Here is a 26,293-nt window from a genome sequence, read left to right on the forward strand (position 1 = left end):
AGATCCCCCAGTTTGGAGGCCCTCCCCCCGCTTCAGGGTCATCAGAAAGCAGCGCGGGGGGGGGGGGACTCGGGGAGGGAAATTGCTGCTGGGCACTCCGTTATTCCTTTGGGAGACCGATTCCCATATAATGGAATGTGGGTATCTGGGGCTCCAGAGGGGCTGTTTTTTCGAGGCAGAGGCACCAAATGTTCAGCATAGCGTCCGGTGCCTGTCTTCAAAACACCCAGTTTTAGAAAAATTGGACCAGGGGATCCATTTCTATGAACCACCCCCCCAAAAAGGTGCACCGTCTTTGAACATATGAAGCTGCCTTATACTGAATCAGACCTTTTGGTCCATCAAAGTCAGTATTGTCTTCTCAGACTGGCAGCTGCTCTCCAGGGTCTCAAGCTGAGGACTTTCACACCTACTTGCCTGGACCCTTTTGAGTTGGAGATGCCGGGGATTGAACCTGGGCCCTTCTGCTTCCCAAGCAGATGCTCTACCACTGAGCCACCGTCCCTCCCTTCTCATTATTTCCGACCGAGGGAAGGCGTTTTAAAGGCGCGCGGTCCCTTTAAAGGCGATGGCCAGGACTCCCTTCGGCGTCCCCTCGTGCTTGTCACACCCTTGCTCCTGGCTCCGCCCCCCAAGTCTCCTGGCTCCACCCCCAAAGTCCCCAGCCGCTTCTTGGGTCGGCAACCGCAGCGCGCATTGCTTCCTTCCTTCCCCCCTTCCTCCGCCCAACCAACCAACGCGGGTCGCCGGCGGCCCGAGTCCTCCTCCTCCGCGGGCGGGCTCCCCCTGGCGGCCGCTGCGTCCCTCCTTCTCGCCCCGCGCCGCCGCCTGCTTCTCTCTGGCGCCCCCAGCGGCCGAAAGCGGACCTCACCCTCCGCCAAGCCAGGCACTGCCGGCGGCGGCGACTGGGCCGGGCCGGGCCGCGCGTGGTCGGGGCGGGGCGGGCCTCTTCCTGGCGCGGCCGGGCGGCCTCTTCTAGCCGCCTCCGGGAAGCCGCCCATGGATTTCACATAGCGCCGGGCCTCCTTCCCTCCCTCCCTCCCTCCCTCCTTCCCTCCATGGCGGCCTCCTCGGACGTGGCCTCGGCCTCCAGCGCGGCTCTCTTCCGCCTCCGCCACCTCCGCCTGGGGCTGGACCTGCGGCCCGAGGCCCGCGCCCTGGCCGGCTGCCTGGTGCTCGAGCTCTCCGCCCTCCGCCCCGACCGGCGCGCCCTCGTCCTCGACGCCCACCCGGCCCTCCGCGTCGCCTCCGTCGCCTTCCGAGCCTGCCCGCCCGCCGGAGAGCCCCACGGCCGCTGCGCCTTCGTCTTCCCCTCCGACGCCCCCCGGCCCGGCCCCGACGGCGACCTGGCAGCCGCCCCGCGAGCCTGGCACCCCGAGGCGGCACCCCCCGCCTGCCCCCTGGCAGACCCGCACCCCCACGGCCCCCTCAGCGCCAGGCCGGCCTCGGCACCCCCGGAGGCGACCCCTCGCTGCATAAACGCCTCGGGCCCCCCGAGTGGGCCCCCTGGCAGCGCCTCCTGGGCCCCTGGTGACCCCTCGGGCCCCCCTAGTGACCCCTCGTGCCCCCCTGCTGACCCCTCGTGCCCCCCTGGTGGCCCCTCGTGCCCCCATAGTGGCTTCTCATGGCCGTCTAGCAGCCCCTCGTGCTCCCCCGGTGGCCCCTCGTGGCCGTCTGGTGGCCCCTCGTGCCCCCACAGTGGCTCCTCGTGGCCGTCTAGCAGCCCCTCGTGCTCCCCCGGTGGCCCCTCGTGGCCGTCTGGTGGCCCCTCGTGCCCCCACAGTGGCTCCTCGTGGCCGTCCAGTGGCCCCTCGTGCCCCCCTGGTGGCGTCTGCTGCCCCCCCAGGACCCCGGAGCGGCCCCCTTCTCGCCCCCAGGGGGCCCCTCTCCCCGCTGCCCGTGGCGGTTGCCCTCGCCCCCCGGGGTGCGCTTCGCCAGACCCCCCGCCTGCTCCCTCGGGGGGCTGCGGGGCTCCCGGCGCCCCCCTCTCGCCTCGCCCCGCCACCCCTTCGGCCTGTCCCTTCGCCGACCTCCCGGAGGTGCCCCCCTCCGCCCCTGCCCGCCTTCCCGGATTCGGCCGCCTCGTGCCCGCTGGTCTTCAGGGTGGACCCTTTTACGGACTACGGCTCGTCCCTCACCGTCTTCTTGCCCTCGTCCCTGGAACCCCACCGGCCGTTCCAGGTCGTCGTCCGCTACACCACTGCCGACGCGCCGGCCGTAAGTATCCCTGGGCCGTCTGTGGTTGGCCCCCCGAGAGCGGATTTTTTTGGGGGGGGAAGTCACGTTTCGGAATGTTGTTTGCGGCAGAGGTGATGGCGCGAGAAGAGAAATCTTGATGCATCAAACCGAAGATGGGACCAGTCCAGTATCTGCGGTGAACCGGCTGCATGCCTCCGAGAAGGCTGTGAGCGGGAAATGAGGGGCAAAGCCCCCCTTTGCCCCCTATCTGCAGTCCCTGTTCAGAAGATAGTTTCATTTAGTTCTCGTGGGTAAGAACCGATGACAGACCTTCCGACTGTGATTTGGTCTTTTAAAACTCTCTGTTCCTGCGGCCCTTCCTGCATGTTGTGGCAGGGAGTTCCGTAAGGTATTTATACGTGATGTGAAGCGCTTCCTTGCATCTGCCCTCAATTGACCGCCTGGCACTTTAATTGTCAAACGTTGAGCTGAGGCTGTGCAAAGGTGGTGAAGTGCATTCACTCGATTCAGCAAGAACTCAGATCGGTTATGTCTGACTTAGTTGTCTTTTGGTTTTGAAACTGCGTCGGTTGTGGCTGACTTCGTTGTGTTTCGGTTTTGAAACGGCGTTGGTGGGAGAGGTGACGGGTTTGAATATTTATCTGTTTAATTTATACCTTGCTGCTCTCCCCTGTGGGCACCTGAAGTTCCGTGCAGCATTCTCCCCCTTGCAGCATTCGCACTTCCTTACAACAACCCAGCGAGGTAGGTTAGCCTCAGAGCTTGTGACCGGTTCAAGGTCACCCAGTGAACTTCCGTGGCGGAGTGAGGATTCGAAACTGGGTCTCCCAGATCCTAGCTTGACACTCCACACACACCCCCCCACACACACACCACATGGTGGCAGTTCTGAATCTGAAACAGGCTAAAGTGTGATGAGAGGTTTGAACTGTGACCTCTCACATTCTTTCTCAGTACTTTTTAAAACATGGGGGTCTGCTGGGGTGGTTTGTTTAGGACAGGTGTGGCCAAACTTGATTAACATAAGAGCCGCATAGAATAAATGTCAGATGTTTGAGAGCCACAAGACATGAACGTCAGATGTTTGAGAGCCACAAGACATGAATGTCAGATGTTTGAGAGCCACAAGACATGAATGTCAGATGTTTGAGAGCCACAAGACATGAACGTCTGATGTTTGAGAGCTGGAATGCAGGCAGGCAAATGGAGGGAGGGTGAAAGAAAGCAGCTTTAACTTTAAATGCATTCTCCAAGCCAGCTGGCTTGGCTTGAAGAAGTTGCATAAAGAGAGAAATGTCTTCTCTGAGCCAGCTGACGGGGCAGCAGGGGCTTCGAGAGCCACACAATTACCGATTTCGCACGCAGCTTACCCCGCGGTCATGTTCCTCTTCTCTGCACAGCATCCGTTGGATTTCCCACTATCTGCGCCGGAGTTACAGGAAGTGCCGCGGCTTTCGCGTAGCAAACGCGAACAGTTTACGTTTACTACGCGAAAGTCGCGGCATTTCCTGTAACTCCGGCGCAGATCGTGGGAAATCGGACAGACGCTGCGCAGAGAAGAGGAATGTGACCGCGGGGTAAGCTGCGTGCAAAATCGGCTATAATGTGTGAAAGAGCCACATGTGGCTCACAAGCCACAGTTTGGCCACCCCTGGTATAGGATTTCTTGATGGGAAAGTCAATATTGGAAGACTCTCTTTCTTGAGAGACTGCCTGTGTGCTATCAGCGGTCTCTTCCCCACCCCCGGGATAATGTCGGGATATTTATGGGCAGGGGTCATTTTGTAGAAAAAGAGGTGCTGGAGCTCATTACACAACTCATTTGCATGTGTCACTCACCCCTGCCATCACCGGGAGGTGGACTAAATTATATCAGCTCAGCATCTCCCTTAAAAAGCTTCTTGAATTATAACAGTCGCAATAAAACCTTCCTGCCATCATACTTTTGAAATTGCTTTCTCCTATGCGGCCACAGTGGCATGATGATTTCCGTCTGTTTGCTTTATGTGTTTTGGTTATTTTCCCTTTGTTTTTTTGTGGGGAAAAATATTAGAAAGTTTGTCAAATCTTCGAGTTCAGCAAAATGCTCACGGGGGGGGGGGGGGGGTTGAACAATGGAGCCCAGGAGCAAGTATGGGGGAGGGGGAGGTGTCAGAAAGAAAGAGCACAATACATAGACCGGGGTGGCCAAACTGTGGCTCGGGAGCCACATGTGGCTCTCTCACACATATTGTGTGGCTCTCAAAGCCCCCACTGCTTTGCTAACTTGGAGAAGGCATTTGTCTCTTTAGATCACTTCTCCAAGCCAAGCCAGCCGGCGGCTTGGAGGATACATTTACAGTTGAAGTTGCTTTCTTTCCATCTCTTCCTCTGTCCTCCTCCCCGTCTATATTTGCTTTCTTTCCAGCTTAGCTTTCCTTCCTTGTGGCTCTCAAGCATCGGACTGTCACGTTTTGTGTTAAGCAAGTTTGGCCGCCCCTGATATAGACAATTCCCTGGCAGGCTGACTTATACGGATATGAACATATGAAGCCGCCTTATACTGAATCAGACCCTGGGTCCATCAAAGTCAGTATTGTCTTCTCAGACTGGCAGCAGCTCTCCAGTGTCTCAAGCTGAGGTTTTTCACACCTACTTGCCTGGACCCTTTTTTGGAGATGCCGGGGATTGAACCTGGGACCTTCTGCTTCCCAAGCAGATGCTCTACTACTGAGCCACCATCCCTCCCCAATAGCAGGTGAACATATGAACCTATTGAAGCTGCTTTATACTGAATCAGACCCTCGGTCCATCAAAGTCAGTATTGTCTTCCCAGACTGGCAGCGGCTCTCCAGGGTCTCAAGCTGATGTTTTTCAGACCTATTTGCCTGGACCCTTTTTTGGAGATGCCGGGGATTGAACCTGGGACCTTCTGCTTCCCAAGCAGATGCTCTACCACTGAGCCACCGTCCCTCCCAAAGGCTTTTACATTACAAGAAACAAATGTATCTTCGCTGTGATCCCATTATTGATTATTGCTTCTTCCCTAAGGGCTTTACCACTTTGGCCTGTGGTTCTTGTTCTGTTCATGAACGTTTTGCCCCCATACCTGCAGGAAATGGCTTCTTTTAACTCCTGCATCAACTCTTATCAAGGCTATCTGGGAGATCCAGGTTCGAATCCTCACTCGTCCCCTGGAAGCTTAATGGACCTTGGACCAGTCACGCATTCTAAACCTAACCAACGTCACAGGTTTGTTGGGGTAGGCTGTGAGTAAGTAAATAAAAATAAGGATAGGTTGAGGTGAATAGCTGTGTTGTTCTGAAGCAATAGGTCAAAGTTGGAGTCCAGTAACTTCCGTAAGACCAACAGAGTGCATGCACACGAAAGCTTTCACCCAGAATTGAATTTTGTTGTTCTTAAAGGTCCCACTGGACACAGCTTTGTTCTAAAAATAAGGATGTGTGTGATTTTTTTTTTAAAAAAAACCAAACCGTTCCCTTGCTGCTAGACCCCTTGTGGCTGGAAGATAGCAAAAGGCTGTTAAAGTTCTAGTTTAGTTAACGGTCGAACTTTTTGGAGAGGAAGACTTAAGCACAGGAGTTTCTCTGAAAAAGAGTTGCCTTTGTTTTCAGTGCTTCAGGACCAGCTTTCTAAAAATTTATTTCGCTCGTGCACTGTTTTCCCTGATGGGAAACTAAAGTTTACGATATTCTCCCTGTCTCCGTGTTATCGTCACAACCATCTTGTGAGGTAGGCTAAGCCGAGAAGTGAATGACTAATCTACCTTTAGCAAGCAGGTTTTGTAGTAGAAAACTGTTCCTACACCTGCCTCTTTGGGGAGGGGTCAGAGAGGTGCATGAAATTGTGAACGGAGGGGAGGGAAAGAACACAGAGAGGAATTACTCTCTCTAAAAACATCAGGAAGTCTTCTCATTCTGGTTCATCCATTGAAACTGATTGGGTGGTTGAGTACAGATCGGACAGCCTGTATTATAGTCATAACAGAGCCGGCCCCCCAGAGGGCTCCTATCGGGCCCCCGAGCAACTGGCTGTCATCTACTTCCTTCTCCCTCCCTCTCTCTTGCTTCCTTCTGCATCACAGCTTGCTTTGCAAGGTTTGCTGAATCGCACAGGAGCTACAGAGCAAAGCCTCTGTTTCTCTCCATTGGCTGAGGCTCCTCCCTTGGGGCCGGCCCTCATAACAAATGAGTTTGACACCCCTGGAATAGAGCATTCCATTTCAGGAGCAGTATACCTCTTGATCGTTGTTTGTCCCGGTTGCCACGATGTTCTTCTTCTGAGCTTCCCAGAAGCATGCGCGACAGTTTTCTTGACCGTGCTGGATTCGGTGGCTCTTTGGTCTGATAGAAGCAGGTACTTCTTCTGTTAAAAGCAACGGTTCTCCCCTCTTCTCATTTTGATGCTCCCCTCCCCCCGTTATTGTGACCTACTGAACCTTCCTTTTATATCAAAGATTTCAGGTTCTCACGGCTGGTAACATCATTAGGGTTTGTAGAATCTTTCGGGATCAAGTGCCGTGTTCTACTGGAGAAAATTTTCCTTCCAGACGTTTCGGTCTTGGCTGCGGAGAACATCCTCAGTGGCGTTGCAGCCGGAGCAGGCGCTCAGACCTTCTCAATGCACAGCAGCCAAGAAGGTCTGAGCGCCTGCTCCGGCTGCAACGCCACTGAGGATGTTCTCCGCAGCTGAGAACGAAACGTCTGGAAGGAAAACTTTCTCCAGTAGAACACGGCACTTGATCCCGAAAGATTCTACAAACCCTAACTTCCTTTTATAATTTAGCACCCTGCTCTATTTTGCTTGGTTTTCCGTTCCATGAGCCTAGCACGACGCATCTCAATATTGCTATTCCCCCCAAAGCACTACCTGCTCCCCCCCCCCTCCGCTCCGTATTTGCCGCTTCCATCTGGTGTTCGAGCAAACAGAGGCGTTCTTGTTTTCTCAGATCCAGTGTCGGTTCAAATCGGTGGCTGGAACAGTTTGCTTCCGAGAGAATAATAGATGAAAGCCATCCCCGTTCTTAAAGCCCAAGAAAGGGTCACGAGATTGCGGCTGCGTGTTGTTCTCGAAGTCAAAAGCTTTGGGCTGGTCGTGGTGATCGCTCCCCTCTGTTTATTACCAGTAGAACAGGGGAAAAGGAAAGGTCCAAAAGTAAATAAATAAATCGAAATTAAATAATTGCTATTGCAAAAGCTTTGACCTGGATAGCCCCACGCTAGCCTGATCTTGTCTGATCTCGGAAACTGAGCAGAGTTGGGCCCGGTTTGTATTTTGAAGGGAGACGTTTTAGAGGTTTACAGGATTATGCATGGGATGGAGAAAGCAGAGAAAGAAGTACTTTTCTCCCTTTCTCACAATACAAGAACTCATGGGCACTCAATGAAATTGCTGAGCAGTTGCGTTAGAACGGGTAAAAAGAAGTCCTTCTTCACCCAAAGGGTGATTAACATGTGGAATTCACTGCCACAGGAGGTGGTGGCAGCTATAAGCATAGCCAGCTTCAAGACGGGATTGGATAAACATATGGAGCAGAGGTCCATCAGTGGCTGTTAGCCACAGTATATATATATATGTGTGTGTGTGTGTGTGTGCGCACACACATATATTGGCCACTGTGTGACACAGAGTGTTGGTCTGGATGGGCCATTGGCCTGATCCAACATGGCTTCTCTTATGTTCTCTTATGACATTAGCCAATTCCGTAGGGCGTGCAAAACCGCCCTCTTCCGGCTAGCCTTCCAAGATGGAACCTGAAATAAACACCATGCCATCACTAACATCAATAATTGAGATAGCAATAAGATGAGATTATTTTAGATTGATTTTAGACTTTTATATTATGTAAACTTAATGGTAAATTTTAAATGGTATAGAAATGTATAATTGTTTTATTGTTCAACATAGCTTTTGCCACACCCTGTAAGCCGCCCTGAGCCTGCCCTGGCGGGAAGGGCGGGGTATAAATAAAATGTTATTATTATTATGTGACACACAGTGCTGGACTGGAGGGGCCATTGGCCTGATCCAACATGGCTTCTCTTATGTTCTTATGTGACACAGAGTGCTGGGCTGGAGGGGCCATTGGCCTGATCCAACATGGCTTCTCTTATGTTCTTATGTGACACAGAGTGTTGGACTGGAGGGGCCATTGGCCTGATCCAACAGGGCTTCTCTTATGTTCTTATGTGACACAGAGTGTTGGACTGGAGGGGCCATTGGCCTGATCCAACATGGCTTCTCTTATGTTCTTATGTGACACAGAGTGTTGGACTGGAGGGGCCACTGGCCTGATCCAACATGGCTTCTCTTAGGTTCTTTTTTTTTTTTTTTTGGGGAAAAAATTTTACTTTTATTAGAGTACAAAAAAGAGAACAATACATAGACAAAAGAAAGAAAACGAATATACACCAAAAAACAACACATACAAATAATACATAGCCTAGTAAGCAGCTAGGCCATAAACAAAATACAAGCATCCATTCCCCCTTACCCAACCAAGCACACTGGGAGGAGGAGAGGTTTCGATAAAATAAGAACAAATTTACTAATTATAATTTCACAATTATTTCAACTGTACCTTACATAAAATAGCTTGAAACTAAGCGTTAACCTTTCCTTTGGACGATAATTGTGTCATGTTTCAATATAATTACTCCGTGTCAAATCCTTTACTTTTGGCCCATTTGTACACTGGGTCCCATTCCTCCTGACACTTCTGCACATTTCCATTTCTTAATCTTGTAGACATTAGGTCGGCCTCAGCGGTTTCTAATAGTTTATTTACAAACTCTTCTCTGTTCGGGGTTTTCTCACCCTTCCAATACTTGGCATATAATATTCTGGCAATTGTAATTATATACATTAGCAGTTTCAACTTTGTTACCGGCACTTTTTGCCTGCAGATGTTCAACAGATATAGTTCCGGCACGTGCGTAATTTGTATTTCCAAAATTTTTTGAGTCCAGATGTTAATTTGCACCCAATACTTTCTAGCTGATTTGCATTGCCACCATATATGAAATAAAGAACCTTTAACTTCTCGACATTTCCAGCACTTATTTGAATATGTGGGGTATCTTAGGTTCTTATGTGACACAGAGTGTTGGACTGGAGGGGCCATTGGCCTGATCCAACAGGGCTTCTCTTATGTTCTTATGTGACACAGTGTGTTGGACTGGAGGGGCCATTGGCCTGATCCAACATGGCTTCTCTTAGGTTCTTATGTGACACAGAGTGTTGGACTGGAGGGGCCACTGGCCTGATTCAACATGGCTTCTCTTATGTTCTTATGTGACACAGAGTGTTGGACTGGAGGGGCCACTGGCCTGATCCAACATGGCTTCTCTTAGGTTCTTATGTGACACAGAGTGTTGGACTGGATGGGCCACTGGCCTGATCCAACATGGCTCCTCTTATGTTCTTATGTGACACAGAGTGCTGGACTGGAGGGGCCATTGGCCTGATCCAGCGTGGCTTCTCTGATGTTCTTATGACCAGACCACCAAAGGAAGACAGGGAATGCTATTATCAAGAAAGGCAATGCAAAGCCGGCTCAAGATTGACTCAAGCCTTCCATCCTTCCGAGGTTGGTGAAATGAGTCCCCAGCTTGCTGGGGGGGGGGGGGGGGGGTAGCATAGATGACTAGGGAAGGCAATGGCAAACCACCCCGTAAAAAGTCTGCCGTGAAAGCATGGTGATGCGCCGTCACCGAGTCGGAAACGGGATCTGCCGGGATCAAACTTCTCCTCTAATTGTCATGGTGGAAAGAGCTGTCACATCTCAGCCAATTTATGGTGAGCCCTCATGGGGTTATCAAGGCAAGAGACGTTTCAGAGGCGGTTTGCCGTTGCCTGCTTCTGGGTAGCAACCCTGGACTTCTTTGGTGGTCTCCCACCCTACTACTAACTGAGTCTGACCATGCCAATCTTCTGATATCTGGACTACCCCGAGCCATCCAAGTCAGGGTGTGGTGGTTGTGGAGACGATGATATTATTGGATTTATATCCTGCCCTCCACTCCAAATCTCTGAATCTCAGAGCAGCTCACAATCTTCCTTCCCCGCAACAAACACCCTATGAGGTAGGTGGGGCTGAGAGAGCTCTGACAGAAGCTGCGCTTTCAAGGACAACTCTGCCAGAGCTATGGCTGACCCAAAGCCATTCCAGCAGCTGCAAGTGGAGGAGTGGGGAATCAAACCCGGTTCTCCCCGATAAGAGTCCACGCACTTAACCACTATACCAAACTGGCTCTCAGGAGACAGACACCCTGTGAGGTGGGTGGGGCTGGAGAGGGCCCTCCCAGCAGCTGCCCTTTCAAGGACAACTCTGTGAGAGCTATGGCTGACCCAAGGCCATTCCAGCAGGTGCAAGTGGAGGAGTGGGGAATCCAACCCGGTTCTCCCCGATAAGAGTCCGCGCACTTAACCGCTGCACCAAACTGGCTCACCAAATTGCCATAAGAAAGCCTTCCTCCCATCATACTTTTAACATTTCTGCTATGTGGCCACAGCGGCATGACGAAGATTTCCATCGGTCTGTTTCATATGTTTTGGTTATCCCCCCCCCCCTTTTTGTGGAGAAAAATATTAAAAAGTTTGTCCAATCTTAGAGAACCTGGAAATCTTACAGACATGTTCTGAACCTTGTTGGTCTCCTGTGAATGTGTTGTAAAGATTGGATTCCAGTGATAAATAAGCCCTCAAACTGAAGAAAGGCAGATGAAACTTCTTGATATCTAGAGCAGACGTCTTTGGAAGGGTTTCCTTTAGTTCCATGAACTAAATACTGGGATGTTGTTACCCCATTGTGATTGGAAAGACTGTTTTTGAACTGTCTTCTGTGAATGTTTTTTTGCTACATACTCTTGTCTATTTGAAGTTTTGTATGCAAGCTTGGTCGGAACACCATGGGCTCTACATTACACTGTGTGGTTGTTTAAAATTGATGGTGCCTCTTCCTTTAAAATTGATGGCTCACAATCTTCCTTCCCCGCAACAAACACCCTATGAGGTAGTTGGGGCTGAGAGAGCTCTGACAGAAGCTGCCCTTTCAATGACAACTCTGCCAGAGCTATGGCTGACCCAAGGCCATTCCAGCAGCTGCAAGTGGAGGAGTGGGGAATCAAACCCGGTTCCCCCAGATAAGAGTCCTCACACTTCACCACTACGCCAAACTGGCTCTCTATGGGTTAGACTAGATCTAAATTGAATTTATTATGAAGTGACCGGTGATTGAAAGTGCCTGTGAATCTCAGCCAAAGTATGGCTTTTCAAGGCCAGCTTCTGTTCGAAATGTGGTAGAACTTGCTTAGTTTTATTTTAAAAATCCATTGTTTTCGGGCTTATGTGACTTGCCGCCAAACCTCTTTCTGTTGTGGCCGCCGTGTTCTTTCCTTCACAATGGGACAAGACATGCCTCTCCAACAGGTTATCAAAATAGCCACTGGAATGTCCTCTGTGCCGCCACTTGGAAGGCTGCCCATGGGTCAGGCAGCTGGCCGCCTGTGAGGATTTTTTTTGTTAGGCGATGCCGTCATAGTCCTCGTTCTCATCTTCCCCTGTCCCTGCGCATTGCCTTTCCCGCTGTTCTGCCAAAGGGACGAGATGCGCACGAATGTTGGATCGTTTCTTCTGCCGGTTGGAAAAGGCTTGAAGCGAAAGTATATGACAGCCTGGTTTTTGTCCTGAACTGAAAGCCTGGGGAAATATTTCAAGAGTAGCAACATGCCCTTTATCGGATGCCGGTGAAATTATGCCCTGAATGTGAGGCTGGGAGGTAGCTGCTTGCCTAAGGTCACCTAGTTAATACATGGTCAAGGAAAATAACAGCCCTGCTGGATCAGACCAGGGGGCCATCTAGTCCAGCATCCTGCCTCACTCAGGGGCCAACCAGCTCCTCTGGAGGGCCAACAACAGGGCAGAGAGGCCGAGGCCTTCATAAGGACATCAGAAGAGCCTTGCGGGATCAGACCAGCGAAGGTCCATCTAGTCCAGCATCCTGTCTCACACAGGGGCCAACCAGTTTCTCTGGAGGGCCAACAACAGGGCAGAGAGGCCGAGGCCTTCATAAGGACATCAGAAGAGCCCTGCTGGATCAGACCAGTGAGGGTCCATCTAGTCCAGCATCCTCTCTCACCTAGCGGCCAACCAGTTCCTCTGGAGGGCCAGCAACAGGGCAGAGAGGCCGAGGCCTTTCTAAGAACATCAGAAGAGCCCTGCTGGATCATAGAATCATAGAGTTGGAAGAGACCTCCAGGGTCATCTAGTCCAACCCCCTGTGCAAACCCCTAAAGCATAGCTAGCTTCAAGAGGGGAATGGATCAACATATGGAGCAGAGGTCCATCAGTGGCTATTAGCCACAGTGTGTATGAACATATGAAGTCAGTATTGTCTTCTCAGACTGGCAGCAGCTCTCCAGGGACTCAAGCTGAGGGTTTTCACGCCTACTTGCCTGGACCCTTTTTGGAGATGCCAGAGATTGAACCTGGGACCTTCTGCTTACCAAGCAGATGCTCTACCACTGAGCCACCGTCCCTCCCCAATATGTGTGTGTGTGTGTGTATACACACACTCACACACACACACAGATATTGGCCACTGTGTGACACAGAGTATTGGACTGGATGGGCCATTGGCCTGATCTAACATGGCTTCTCTTATGTTCTTATGTCTGGGGCAGTGATGCTCTGTATTCTTGGTGCTTGGGAGGGGGAACAGTGGGAGGGCTTCTGGTGTCCTGGTCCCACTGGTGGACCTCCTGATGGCACCTGGTTTTTTGGCCACTGTGTGACACAGAGTGTTGGACTGGATGGGCAATTGGCCTGATCCAACATGGCTTCTCTTACGTTTTTATGTCTAGGGCAGTGATGCTCTGTATTCTTGGTGCTTGGTGGGGACACAGTGGGAGGGCTTCTAGTATCCTGGCCCCACAGACAGACCTCCTGATGGCTCCTTTTTTTCCCCGGCTACTGTGTGACACAGATGGGCCATTGTCTGATCCAATATGACTTCTTATGTCAGTGTTGTCTACTTAGACTGGCAGCAGCTCTCCAGTTGATTGAAAAGAAGAAGAAGAAGAAGATATTGGATTTATATCCCGCCCTCCACTCCGAAGAGTCTCAGAGCGGCTCACAATCTCCTTTACCTTCCTCCCCCACAACAGACACCCTGTGAGGTGGGTGGGGCTGAGAGGGCTCTCACAGCAGCTGCCCTTTCAAGGACAACTTCTGCCAGAGCTATGGCTGACCCAAGGCCATTCCAGCAGGTGCAAGTGGAGGAGTGGGGAATCAAACCCGGTTCTCCCAGATAAGAGTCGGCACACTTAACCACTACACCAAACTGGAGGAGAAAACTTTGGGATTATTTTAACCTCACATATTCCATATCTAATGTTTCACCTTTATTATATGAAAAGAAAGTTATAGAACTATGGTATCCTATAATTACATATTTATTAGAGCAAAAAATCGTACCTACGAACCCTGATTATAACAATTTGATTTATTTTTGAAATTTATGTAGACAGATTTGGTGCAGTGGTTAAGTGTGCAGGCTCTTATCTGGGAGAATCGGCTTTGATTCCCCACTCCTCCACTTGCAGCTGCTAGCATGGCCTTGGGTCAGCCATAGCCCTGGCAGAGGTTGTCCTTGAAAGGGCAGCTGCTGTGAGAGCCCTCTCCAGCCCCACCCACCTCACAGGGTGTCTGTTGTGGGGGAGGAAAGTAAAGGAGATTGTGAGCCGCTCTGAGATTCAGAGTATAGGGCAGGATATAAATCCAATATCATCATCGTGATTCCCCACTCCTCCACTTGCAGCTGCTGGAATGGCCTTGGGTCAGCCATAGCCCTGGCAGAGGTTGTCCTTGAAAGGGCAGCTGTTGTGAGAGCTCTCTCCAGCCCCACCCACCTCACAGGGTGTCTGTTGTGGGGGAGGAAAGTAAAGGAGATTGTGAGCCGCTCTGAGATTCAGAGTATAGGGCAGGATATAAATCCAATATCATCATCGTGATTCCCCACTCCTCCACTTGCAGCTGCTGGAATGGCCTTGGGTCAGCCATAGCCCTGGCAGAGGTTGTCCTTGAAAGGGCAGCTGCTGTGAGAGCTCTCTCCAGCCCCACCCACCTCACAGGGTGTCTGTTGTGGGGGAGGAAAGTAAAGGAGATTGTGAGCCGCTCTGAGATTCAGAGTATAGGGCAGGATATAAATCCAATATCATCATCGTGATTCCCCACTCCTCCACTTGCAGCTGCTGGAATGGCCTTGGGTCAGCCATAGCCCTGGCAGAGGTTGTCCTTGAAAGGGCAGCTGTTGTGAGAGCTCTCTCCAGCCCCACCCACCTCACAGGGTGTCTGTTGTGGGGGAGGAAAGTAAAGGAGATTGTGAGCCGCTCTGAGATTCAGAGTATAGGGCAGGATATAAATCCAATATCATCATCGTGATTCCCCACTCCTCCACTTGCAGCTGCTGGAATGGCCTTGGGTCAGCCATAGCCCTGGCAGAGGTTGTCCTTGAAAGGGCAGCTGTTGTGAGAGCTCTCTCCAGCCCCACCCACCTCACGGGGTGTCTGTTGTGGGGGAGGAAAGTAAAGGAGATTGTGAGCCGCTCTGAGATTCAGAGTATAGGGCAGGATATAAATCCAATATCATCATCGTGATTCCCCACTCCTCCACTTGCAGCTGCTGGAATGGCCTTGGGTCAGCCATAGCCCTGGCAGAGGTTGTCCTTGAAAGGGCAGCTGCTGTGAGAGCTCTCTCCAGCCCCACCCACCTCACAGCGTGTCTGTTGTGGGGGACGAAGGGAAAGGAGATTGTGAGCCGCTCTGAGACTCTTCAAAGTGGAGGGCGGGATATAAATCCAATATCTTCATCTACCTCACAGGGTGTCTGTTGTGGGGGAGGAAGGGAAAGGAGATTGTGAGCCCCTCTGAGACTCTTCAAAGTGGAGGGCGGGATATAAATCCAATATCTTCATCTACCTCACAGGGTGTCTGTTGTGGGGGAGGAAGGTAAAGGAGATTGTGAGCCGCTCTGAGACTCTAAGGAGTGGAGGGCGGGATATAAATCCAATATCTTCATCTACCTCACAGGGTGTCTGTTGTGGGGGAGGAAGATAAAGGAGATTGTGAGCCGCTCTGAGACTCTTCGGAGTGGAGGGCGGGATATAAATCCAATATCTTCATCTACCTCACAGGGTGTCTGTTGTGGGGGAGGAAGGTAAAGGAGATTGTGAGCCGCTCTGAGACTCTAAGGAGTGGAGGGCGGGATATAAATCCAATATCTTCATCTACCTCACAGGGTGTCTGTTGTGGGGGAGGAAGATAAAGGAGATTGTGAGCCGCTCTGAGACTCTTCGGAGTGGAGGGCGGGATATAAATCCAATATCTTCATCTACCTCACAGGGTGTCTGTTGTGGGGGAGGAAGGGAAAGGAGATTGTGAGCCGCTCTGGGACTCTTCGGAGTGGAGGGCGGGATATAAATCCAATATCTTCATCTACCTCACAGGGTGTCTGTTGTGGGGGAGGAAGGTAAAGGAGATTGTGAGCCGCTCTGAGACTCTTCGGAGTGGAGGGCGGGATATAAATCCAATATCTTCATCTACCTCACAGGGTGTCTGTTGTGGGGGAGGAAGGGAAAGGAGATTGTGAGCCGCTCTGGGACTCTTCGGAGTGGAGGGCGGGATATAAATCCAATATCTTCATCTACCTCACAGGGTGTCTGTTGTGGGGGAGGAAGGAAAAGGAGATTGTGAGCCGCTCTGAGACTCTTCGGAGTGGAGGGCGGGATATAAATCCAATATCTTCATGTACCTCACAGGGTGTCTGTGGTGGGGGAGGAAGGAAAAGGAGATTGTGAGCCGCTCTAAGACTGTTCAGAGTGGAGGGCGGGATATAAATCCAATATCTTCATCTACCTCACAGGGTGTCTGTTGTGGGGGAGGAAGGTAAAGGAGATTGTGAGCCAATCTGAGACTCTTCAGAGTGGAGGGCAGGATATAAATCCAATATCTTCATCTACCTCACAGGGTGTCTGTTGTGGGGGAGGAAGATAAAGGAGATTGTGAGCCGCTCTGAGACTCTTCGGAGTGGAGGGTGGGATATAAATCCAATATCTTCATCTACCTCACAGGGTGTCTGTTGTGGGGGAGGAAGGGAAAGGAGATTGTGAGCCGCTCTGAGACTCTTCGGAGTGGAGGGCGGGATATAAATCCAATATCTTCATGTACCTCACAGGGTGTCTGTGGTGGGGGAGGAAGGAAAAGGAGATTGTGAGCCGCTCTAAGACTGTTCAGAGTGGAGGGCGGGATATAAATCCAATATCTTCATCTACCTCACAGGGTGTCTGTTGTGGGGGAGGAAGGTAAAGGAGATTGTGAGCCAATCTGAGACTCTTCAGAGTGGAGGGCAGGATATAAATCCAATATCTTCATCTACCTCACAGGGTGTCTGTTGTGGGGGAGGAAGATAAAGGAGATTGTGAGCCGCTCTGAGACTCTTCGGAGTGGAGGGTGGGATATAAATCCAATATCTTCATCTACCTCACAGGGTGTCTGTTGTGGGGGGGGGAGAGGAAGGTAAAGGAGATTGTGAGCCGCTCTGAGACTCTTCGGAGTAGAGGGCGGGATATAAATCCAATATCTTCATCTACCTCACAGGGTGTCTGTTGTGGGGGAGGAAGGGAAAGGAGATTGTGAGCCGCTCTGAGACTCTTCGGAGTGGAGGGCGGGATATAAATCCAATATCTTCTTCTTTATTGTTTTACGGATGGCAATGTGTGATGATGTAATCAGATTTAATTTTTTGTGCAATAAAATTTTAATTCAAAAAATTGGTTCTGGGAGTCGCAAGCAAGTGCAACGAATTCCCAGTGGTTTCCCGGCTCGCTCTAATGTTGTTTTTTGACAGTTCTCTGCTCCTTGCCAGTTTTGGTTTTTGTTTTGTTCCTGCTTTTCTCATACCTCCCTTCTTTCGTTCCCGTCAGATCTGGTGGCTGGATCCTGAGCTGACGTACGGCATCTCCAAGCCATTTGTCTTCACCCAGGGCCACTCGGTGTGCAACCGGTCTTTCTTCCCCTGCTTCGACACACCTGCTGTAAAATGTTCCTATTCTGCTGTTGTCAAGGTAGGGAGTTCGAAACAGATGCTGGTTTCTTGGGGCGGGAGGTGATACCTGGGACTCTGAATCCGTTGAGCTTTGCCCCATTGGCGAGCACAGTCGGGACCTCGTTAAGCGAAGCGAAGTTGTTAATGGAAAGGGGATATTCCTCTTCTTAGGAGGCCAGCCTGAAGAAAGGGCCTCAGCTCCTGAAACGCTGGTTTATCCATTGGAAATACTGTGAAATACGCTGCTTAGAGCTTCTTTCTGCATGGAAGCATTTCAGCAACCTCTTTGAGATGGACTGTTTTTGTGAAGGTTTCTTACCTTTCGTTGGTTCTTTTTGGATACGTTTGGTCGTTCAATACTGCGAAAGCAGTGCGGGGAAATATATTGCTTAGAACCTTGACTAGCGTCTCAGAACGTAGACTGCACGAACTGTTATTCGATGTGTCCCGGGGCCAGCGATTTGGGGTTTTCTGCTGCCTGAAGTCAGCTGGGATGTGTTTTAGCTTGCTTATTTGATTTTGTACGTGAGACATGAAACTTTAAAAGCGTGTCTGTTTGTTAAGTGCCGTCAAGTCACTTCCAGCCCTGAAGCTTGTATATGTTGCGTCCCAGGCTCCTGCAGGTATGCAAGTGTTGATGAGTGCCACGCAAAGCAGCTACAAGGAAGAAGAGGGGGTATACGAGTTCTACATGGAATACCCAGTCCCTGCCTATCTGGTGGCTCTGGTCGCAGGGGACCTGGTACCTGCAGACATTGGTCCCAGGTAAGTTTTGGTGGGCAGCTGCTTTGCTGAGTCAGTCACTTTGCTGAGTGTGAGGAGCTGTTTAGAGCAGGGGTGTCAAACATGCAGCCTGGGGGGGCCAAATCAGGCCCCCGAGCAACTGGCTGTCATCTGCTTCCTTCTCCCTCTCTCTTGCTTCCTTCTGCATCACAGCTTGCTTTGACAGGCTTCCTTCTCCCTCTCTCTTGCTTCCTTCTGCATCACAGCTTGCTTTGCCAGGCTTCCTTCTCCCTCTCTCTTGCTTCCTTCCGCATCACAGCTTGCTTTGACAGGCTTCCTTCTCCCTCTCTCTTGCTTCCTTCCGCATCACGGCTTGCTTTGCCAGGCTTCCTTCTCCCTCTCTCTTGCTTCTTTCCGCATCGCGGCTTGCTTTGCCAGGCTTCCTTCTCCCTCTCTCTTGCTTCTTTCCGCATCACAGCTTGCTTTGCCAGGCTTTCTTCTCCCTCTCTCTTGCTTCCTTCCGCATCACAGCTTGCTTTGCCGGGCTTCCTTCTACCTCTCTCTTGCTTCTTTCCGTATCACAGCTTGCTTTGCCAGGCTTCCTTCTCCCTCTCTCTTGCTTCCTTCCGCATCACAGCTTGCGTTGCCAGGCTTCCTTCTCCCTCTCTCTTGCTTCCTTCCGCATCACAGCTTGCTTTGACAGGCTTCCTTCTCCCCCTCTCTTGCTTCCTTCTGCATCACAGCTTGCTTTGCCAGGCTTCCTTCTCCCTCTCTCTTGCTTCCTTCCGCATCACAGCTTGCGTTGCCAGGCTTCCTTCTCCCTCTCTCTTGCTTCCTTCCGCATCACAGCTTGCTTTGACAGGCTTCCTTCTCCCCCTCTCTTGCTTCTTTCCGCATCGCGGCTTGCTTTGCCAGGCTTCCTTCTCCCTCTCTCTTACTTCTTTCTGCATCACAGCTTGCTTTGCAAGGCTTGTTCAATCGCACAGGAGCTACAGAGCAAAGCCTCAATTTTCTCCATTGGCTGAGGCTCCTCCTCCTCAGTCCCCTGGGGAGGAAGAAAAGAGCCAGAGCTTCCTTTGCCAGAGTTCCCTGGATCCCATGGAAGAAATATAAAGAAAGACCTTTAAGACCAACAAGTGCTAATGTTTTAAGCATGTTTTATTTTAAGTTGTTTTTTTTTAAATCTTTAGTTGTATTTGTCTGTGTCCTTTAAAAAGTTTATATCTCTGCTACCTAATCTTACATAGGCCCGGCCCAACAAGGTTTCATATATATAATATCTGGCCCTCATAACACCCCTGGTTTAGAGTCTGGAAGGCCTTGTGAGTCAGGCAAACTGTTCTTCGCTGGATTATAATAGTTTTTATATTCTACTACATATTCTTGGTAAGAGCCCCGTAGCACAGAGTGAAGAAGAAGAAGAAGATATTGGATTTCTATCCCGCCCTCCACTCCGAAGAGTCTCAGAGCGGCTCACCATCTCCTCTACCTTCCTCCCCCACAACAGACACCCTGTGAGGTGGATGAAGATATTGGATTTATATCCCGCCCTCCACTCCGAAGAGTCTCAGAGCGGCTCACAATCTCCTTTCCCTTCCTCCCCCACAACAGACACCCTGTGAGGTGGGTGGGGCTGGAGAGGGCTCTCACAGCAGCTGCCCTTTCAAGGACAACCTCTGCCAGAGCTATGGCTGACCCAAGGCCATCTCAGCAGGTGCAAGTGGAGGAGTGGGGAATCAAACCTGGTTCTCCCAGATAAGAGTCCGCACACTTAACCACTACACCAAACTGGCTCTTTAGCTTGGAGAAACGTAAAGCTGCAGTACTTCAGTTGGAGCCCTCTGCTCACAACCTGAGTTCGATCCCAGCAGAAGCTGGTTCAAGTAGCTGGCTCCAGGTTGACTCAGCCTTCCATCCTTCTGAGGTCGGTCAAATGAGTCCCCAGCTTGCTGGGGGGGGGGGGGGGAAGTGTAGATGACTGGGGAAGGCAATGGCAAACCACCCCGTAAAAAGTCTGCCGTGAAAACGTTGTGAATGCAACATCATCCCAGAGTCGGAAACGACTGGTGCTTGCAAAGGGGACCTTTCCTTTACCTTTTGCATATTCTTGGTAGGAGAGCTGGGTGACACACAGAGTTTGAAATGATGGGTGGATTTCTATTTGGTAGAACTTGCCATCAAGTCCTAGCTGATTTATGGCAACCCCCTGGGGTTTTTAAGGCAAGAGACAACTGGAGGTGGTTTGCCATTGCCTGCTTCTGCATAAGAACATAAGAGAAGCCATGTTGGATCAGGCCAATGGCCCATCCAGTCCAACACTGTATCACACAGTGGCCAAAAATTTATGTATACACACACACACACACACACACTGTGGCTAATAGCTACTGATGGACCTCTGCTCCAGATGTTTATCTAATCCCCTCTTGAAGCCGCCTATACTTGTAGCTGCCACCACCTCCTGTGGCAGTACATTCCACGTGTTAATCACCCTTTGGGTGAAGAAGGACTTCCTTTTATCCATTCTAACCCGACTGCTCAGCAATTTCATCGAATGCCCACGAGTTCTTGTATTGTGAGAAAGGGAGAAAAGTACTTCTTTCTCTACTTCATCCCATGCATTATCTTGTAAACCTCTATCATGTCACCCCGCAGTCGACGTTTCTCCAAGCTAAAGAGTCCCAAGCACTTTAACCTTTCTTCATAGGGGAAGTGTTCCAAACCTGTAAGCATAGCAACTCTGGAATTCCTGGGCGGCCTCCCATCCAAGTTTGGTGCAGAGCCAGTTTGGTGTAATTGTTAAGCGAGAGAGAGAACTGGGAGAACTGATTTGATTCCCCACTCCTCCACATGCAACTGCTGCAGTGACCTTGGGTCACTCATAACTCACACAAAGCTGTCTCTCAAGAGCAGTTTCTGTCTGAGCTCTCTCAGTCCCATCTACCTCACAGGGTGTCTGTAGTAAGGAGGGGAAGGGAAATGAGAATGTAAATAGTCTCAGACCAGGGCTTTTTTTTGTGTGGCAGGAACTCCTTTTCATATTAGGCCACGCCCCTCTGATGTAGCCAGTCCTCCTGGAGTTTACAGTGGGCCCTGTAGTAAGAGCCCTGTAAGCTCTTGGAGGATTGGCTACATCTGGGGGGGCGTGGCCTAATATACAAAGGAGGAGTTCCTGCTACAAAAAAAGCCCTGTCTGAGACTTCTTTGGGTAGTGGTGGGCATGGTATAAATGCAATCTCCTCCTCCTTCTAGCCACTCTGGTTCACTCTGCTTGGCTTCTGAGATCTGATGAGATAGGGCCAGCCAGGGGTCAGGAGGACCAGCGTTCCGTCTAAGCGGAGTCAGTGTGAGCGAGCTAGCTCACACTTTTTTAGCCTCCGGTTCACACACGTTTGTCTTAGCTCAGGAAAAATAGCCCCCGGAGCAAACTAATTTGTGCAGTAGCTCACAGATCTTCTTTGTAGTCATCTGTGCAGTCACACACATGGGTCTTGCCGCAGGCAACGGGACAAACACTCATGTGTGTGACTGCACAGATGACCACTCGAAGATCAACAGTTACAGGTAAGCAACCTGTTTATCTTCTTCGTGGTCTCTGTGCAGTCCCACACATGAGTGTTTGTCCCGTTGCCTGTGGCAAGACCCATGTGTGTGACTGCACAGATGACCACTCGAAGATCATCAGTTACAGGTAAGCAACCTGTTTATCTTCTTCGTGGTCTCTGTGCAGTCCCACACATGAGTGTTTGTCCCGTTGCCTGCGGTAAGACCCATGTGTGTGACTGCACAGATGACCACTCGAAGATCATCAGTTACAGGTAAGCAACCTGTTTATCTTCTTCGTGGTCTCTGTGCAGTCCCACACATGAGTGTTTGTCCCGTTGCCTGCGGTAAGACCCATGTGTGTGACTGCACAGATGACCACTCGAAGATCATCAGTTACAGGTAAGCAACCTGTTTATCTTCTTCGTGGTCTCTGTGCAGTCCCACACATGAGTGTTTGTCCCGTTGCCTGCGGTAAGACCCATGTGTGTGACTGCACAGATGACCACTCGAAGATCATCAGTTACAGGTAAGCAACCTGTTTATCTTCTTCGTGGTCTCTGTGCAGTCCCACACATGAGTGTTTGTCCCGTTGCCTGCGGTAAGACCCATGTGTGTGACTGCACAGATGACCACTCGAAGATCATCAGTTACAGGTAAGCAACCTGTTTATCTTCTTCGTGGTCTCTGTGCAGTCCCACACATGAGTGTTTGTCCCGTTGCCTGCGGCAAGACCCATGTGTGTGACTGCACAGATGACCACTCGAAGATCATCAGTTACAGGTAAGCAACCTGTTTTTTCTTGCCAGTTGCTCATGAAGTAGGCTTCTTTGCTCAAGGCTCCACAGCTTAGAGGAAGCATCGGCGAGGGCAGAGTAGTATCGGTAAAAGGAAGTGCCGTCAAGTCGCAGCCGACTTATGGCAACCCCCGCGAGGATTTCAAGGCAAAAGACGTTCAGAGGTGGTTTCCCATCACCTGTCTCTGCGTAGCAAACCTGGACTTCCGGGGTGGTCTCCCATCTAAGCACAAACCAGAATCGACCCTGCTTAGCTTCCAAGATGTGATGAGACCGGGCCAGTCTGAGTCATCCGAGTCAGATCACTGGTGAAAAAAGTACCTTCAAGTCACAGCTGACTTACGGCAACCTCTCACAGGGATAAGAAATGAGCAGAGGTGGCTTCCCATTGCTTGTCTCTGCGTAGCAACCCTGGACTTTCCTTGGTGGTCTCCTGTCCAAGTACTGGCCCCATCGGCTTAGCTCCCGATACTTTTTTTGTTACCTTTCTCCATAGTTCAGGGGCGGCCAACGGTAGCTCTCCAGATGGTTTTTTTTTGCCTACAACTCCCATCAGCCCCAGCCATTGGCCATGCTGGCTGGGGCTGATGGGAGTTGTAGGCAAAAAAAAACCACCTAGAGAGCTACTGTTGGCCACCCCTGCCATAGTCTATTGATTACAGGAAGGTTACGATGGTAATACGTTACAATCGGTGTTCCCTCTAAGCTGAGTTAGCGTGAGCTAGCTCGCAGATTTTGTAGCCTCCAGCTCGCACATTTTTGTCTTAGCTCAGGAAGGCGCAGTAGCTCACGCCTTTAATGCCGGCAGCTTGCAGCTTTCATGCCAGTAGCTTGCAAAATAGGAATTTTTGCTTACAAAACTCTGCAGCTTAGAGGGAACATCAGTTACAGTTATTCCATTCAAACAAAATAAACATGATAATAATGACAAATAAAAAACAGTTCTTCGCAAGATTAATACAATTCCAGAAGCACCAGGGGAGAGAGAGAGAGAGAGATGTACATAAAGTTATACATGAAGTGGTGTTGCTAACTAAATGTTTTTACATTTTAATAAAGAAATTCTTGTTGCGCCTTAACAAAAAATTTGTCTCCTTTAGACATATAATAATAATAATAATAATAAACTTTTATTTATATCCCGCCCTCCCCGCCGAGGCAGGCTCAGGGCGGCTAACAAGACGTGGTAAGACCATGATACAATAAAACAATATATAATATAATTAATAATTTAAACAGTAAAACCAATAAAACAATATGACATTATAATATAATCAAATGGTGTATAAGATGGCTCGGTGTTATTGATGTTATCAGGGGTTCCGTCTTAAAAAGCTAGCTGGGAGAGGACAGTTTTGCAGGCCTTACGGAATTGGTTAAAATCCCGCAGGGCCCGCACCTCTTCCGGCAGTTGATTCCACCATTGGGGGGGGCCTTCGTAGAGAACGCCTGTTCCCTGGTAGTTTTTAGTTTGGTTTCTTTTGGCCCAGGGATTTCGAGAAGATTTTTTGAACTTGATCGTACTGCTCTCGGGGGAACATATGGAGAGAGGCGGTCCCTATATATAAAAAGGGGCGGTCCCTATATATAAAAATAAATTATGAAGATGACTAGGTAAATAGTGTTTGAATGTAGAGACCTACCATTCATGGTCTAAAACAGGAAAGCATTTATCTAACAAATTGGAAAGGCCAAGTGAAGAATCCATGCTATTTGATGTGTCAGCGACTTTACCCATAGTTAAAACAATCATAATTCTGTGATTCTATGATTTGATGAGATCAGGATTTGCGTAGGCACTGAAAAACTCACCCTGCAGTTAATAAAACCAAATCACCGCTGGGAATGGATGCTCCTTGCGTGAACTCTGACGGCTTCCTTTTGTCTACTTTGCAACAGGAGCAGAGTGTGGGCGGAGCCGTGCCTGCTGGAAACGGCCATCAGCAAACTCTCGGGCAGGGTCGAGCACTGGCTGAGTGCCGCCGAGAGCCTCTACGGCCCTTACATATGGGGACGGTAAGCATGCTTGCTTGTGCACAGCACGCAGCCCACTGTAAGAGGGGCAGCTCTAAGTCCGGGGCTTTTCAAAGAGTTGCCTCTCTGCTCTTCACCGCTCACACCCTCAGCTTGACTTTTTTTCTAGCTTAGGGCCCCATACAGTTATGTGCAACCTTAAGAACATAAGAGAAGCCAGTGGCCCATCCAGTCCAACACTCTGTGTCACAAAGTGGCCAAAAACCCCCCCAAGTGCCATCAGGAGGTCAACCAGTGGGGCTAGAAGCCCTCCCACTGTGCCCCCCCCCCAGGCACCAAGAATATAGACATAAGAACATATGAGAAGCCATGTTGAATCAGGCCAATGGTCCATCCAGTCCCACACTCTGTGTCACACGGTGGCCAAAAAAACCCCAAGTGCCATCAGGAGGTCCACCAGTGGAGCTAGAAGCCCTCCCACTGTGCCCCCCCCCAGGCACCAAGAATACAGACATAAGAACATATGAGAAGCCATGTTGAATCAGGCCAATGGTCCATCCAGTCCCACACTCTGTGTCACACAGTGGCCAAAAAAACCCCAAGTGCCATCAGGAGGTCCACCAGTGGGGCTAGAAGCCCTCCCACTGTGCCCCCCCCCCAGGCACCAAGAATATAGACATAAGAACATATGAGAAGCCATGTTGAATCAGGCCAATGGTCCATCCAGTCCCACACTCTGTGTCACACGGTGGCCAAAAAAACCCCAAGTGCCATCAGGAGGTCCACCAGTGGAGCTAGAAGCCCTCCCACTGTGCCCCCCCCCCCAGGCACCAAGAATACAGACATAAGAACGTATGAGAAGCCATGTTGAATCAGGCCAGTGGTCCATCCAGTCCCACACTCAGTGGCCAAAAAACCCAGATGCCATCAGGCGGTCCATCAATGGGGCCAGGACACTAGAAGCCCTCCCACTGTGCCCCCCCCACAAGCACCAGGAATACAGAGCATCACTGTCCCAGACATAAGAACATATGAGAAGCCATGTTGGATCAGGCCAATGGCCCATCCAGTCCAACACTCTGTGTCACATAAGAACATAAGAGAAGCCACGTTGGATCAGGCCAGTGGCCCATCCAGTCCAACACTCTGTGTCACATAAGAACATAAGAGAAGCCATGTTGGATCAGGCCAGTGGCCCATCCAGTCCAACACTCTGTGTCACATAAGAACATAAGAGAACCCCTGTTGGATCAGGCCAGTGGCCCATCCAGTCCAACACTCTGTGTCACATAAGAACATAAGAGAAGCCATGTTGGATCAGGCCAATGGCCCATCCAGTCCAACACTCTGTTTCACACGGTGGCCAAAAAAACCCAAGTGTCATCAGGAGGTCCATCAGTGGGGCCAGGACACTAGAGGACCTCACATTGTGCCCCCCCCCCAAGCACCAAAATACAGAGCATCGCTTGCCCCAGACAGAGAGTTCCAACAATAAGCTGTGGCTAATAGCCACTGATGGACCTCTGCTCCATATGCTTGCAAGGAGGTCTTTAATAAAACATCAAAGTGACAGAAGATCCAGGATCCCTTTCCAAACTGGCCTGGAGGAATATTGCTGACTGACACCAAAGTCAATTACGCCAAAACTGGCTCCAGTAGCGATTGCTGGTCCGCTGATACCATCGTGACTGCAAGTCCCCTCCCCGCCCCCGTAGCGCTGGGTTGATATACTATCTTGGGCATTAACACTGTTAGCTACATAGGTAGACAGCAGGCCTCATTTTGGACAGGAGCTCACAGGAGCAGAGGTCTGGAACCTCTACATTTAATTGTGCTTTCTTTCTTACCCCGACCTCCCCCCCAAAAATACTTGTTTCTGGGCTCCATCGTCCAAACCCCCTGTGAGAATTTTGCTGAAGATTTGAAAAACTAATATTTCCCTACACACACACCAA

The 26,293-nt window shown here is 50.5% G+C and overlaps 2 protein-coding genes across 2 annotated transcripts in view; one reads left to right on the forward strand and one right to left on the reverse strand.

Moving 5' to 3' along the window:
* Positions 1–26,293, reverse strand: part of LOC132574464 (cytochrome P450 2J2-like) — a 585,507-nt gene that overhangs the window by 421,985 nt on the left and 137,229 nt on the right. The window lies entirely within an intron of this gene.
* Positions 1,044–26,293, forward strand: part of RNPEPL1 (arginyl aminopeptidase like 1) — a 60,306-nt gene continuing 35,056 nt past the window's right edge. Inside the window, exons 1-5 of the mRNA XM_060242716.1 lie at positions 1,044–1,336; positions 2,040–2,217; positions 17,180–17,320; positions 17,915–18,066; positions 24,264–24,380. Of these exons, the coding sequence (XP_060098699.1) occupies positions 1,059–1,336; positions 2,040–2,217; positions 17,180–17,320; positions 17,915–18,066; positions 24,264–24,380 (866 nt within the window). The 5' untranslated portion in view covers positions 1,044–1,058. The remainder of the gene's footprint in view (positions 1,337–2,039; positions 2,218–17,179; positions 17,321–17,914; positions 18,067–24,263; positions 24,381–26,293) is intronic.

Source organism: Heteronotia binoei, chromosome 6, assembly GCF_032191835.1.
Source record: "Heteronotia binoei isolate CCM8104 ecotype False Entrance Well chromosome 6, APGP_CSIRO_Hbin_v1, whole genome shotgun sequence".
Classification (NCBI taxonomy): domain Eukaryota; kingdom Metazoa; phylum Chordata; class Lepidosauria; order Squamata; family Gekkonidae; genus Heteronotia; species Heteronotia binoei.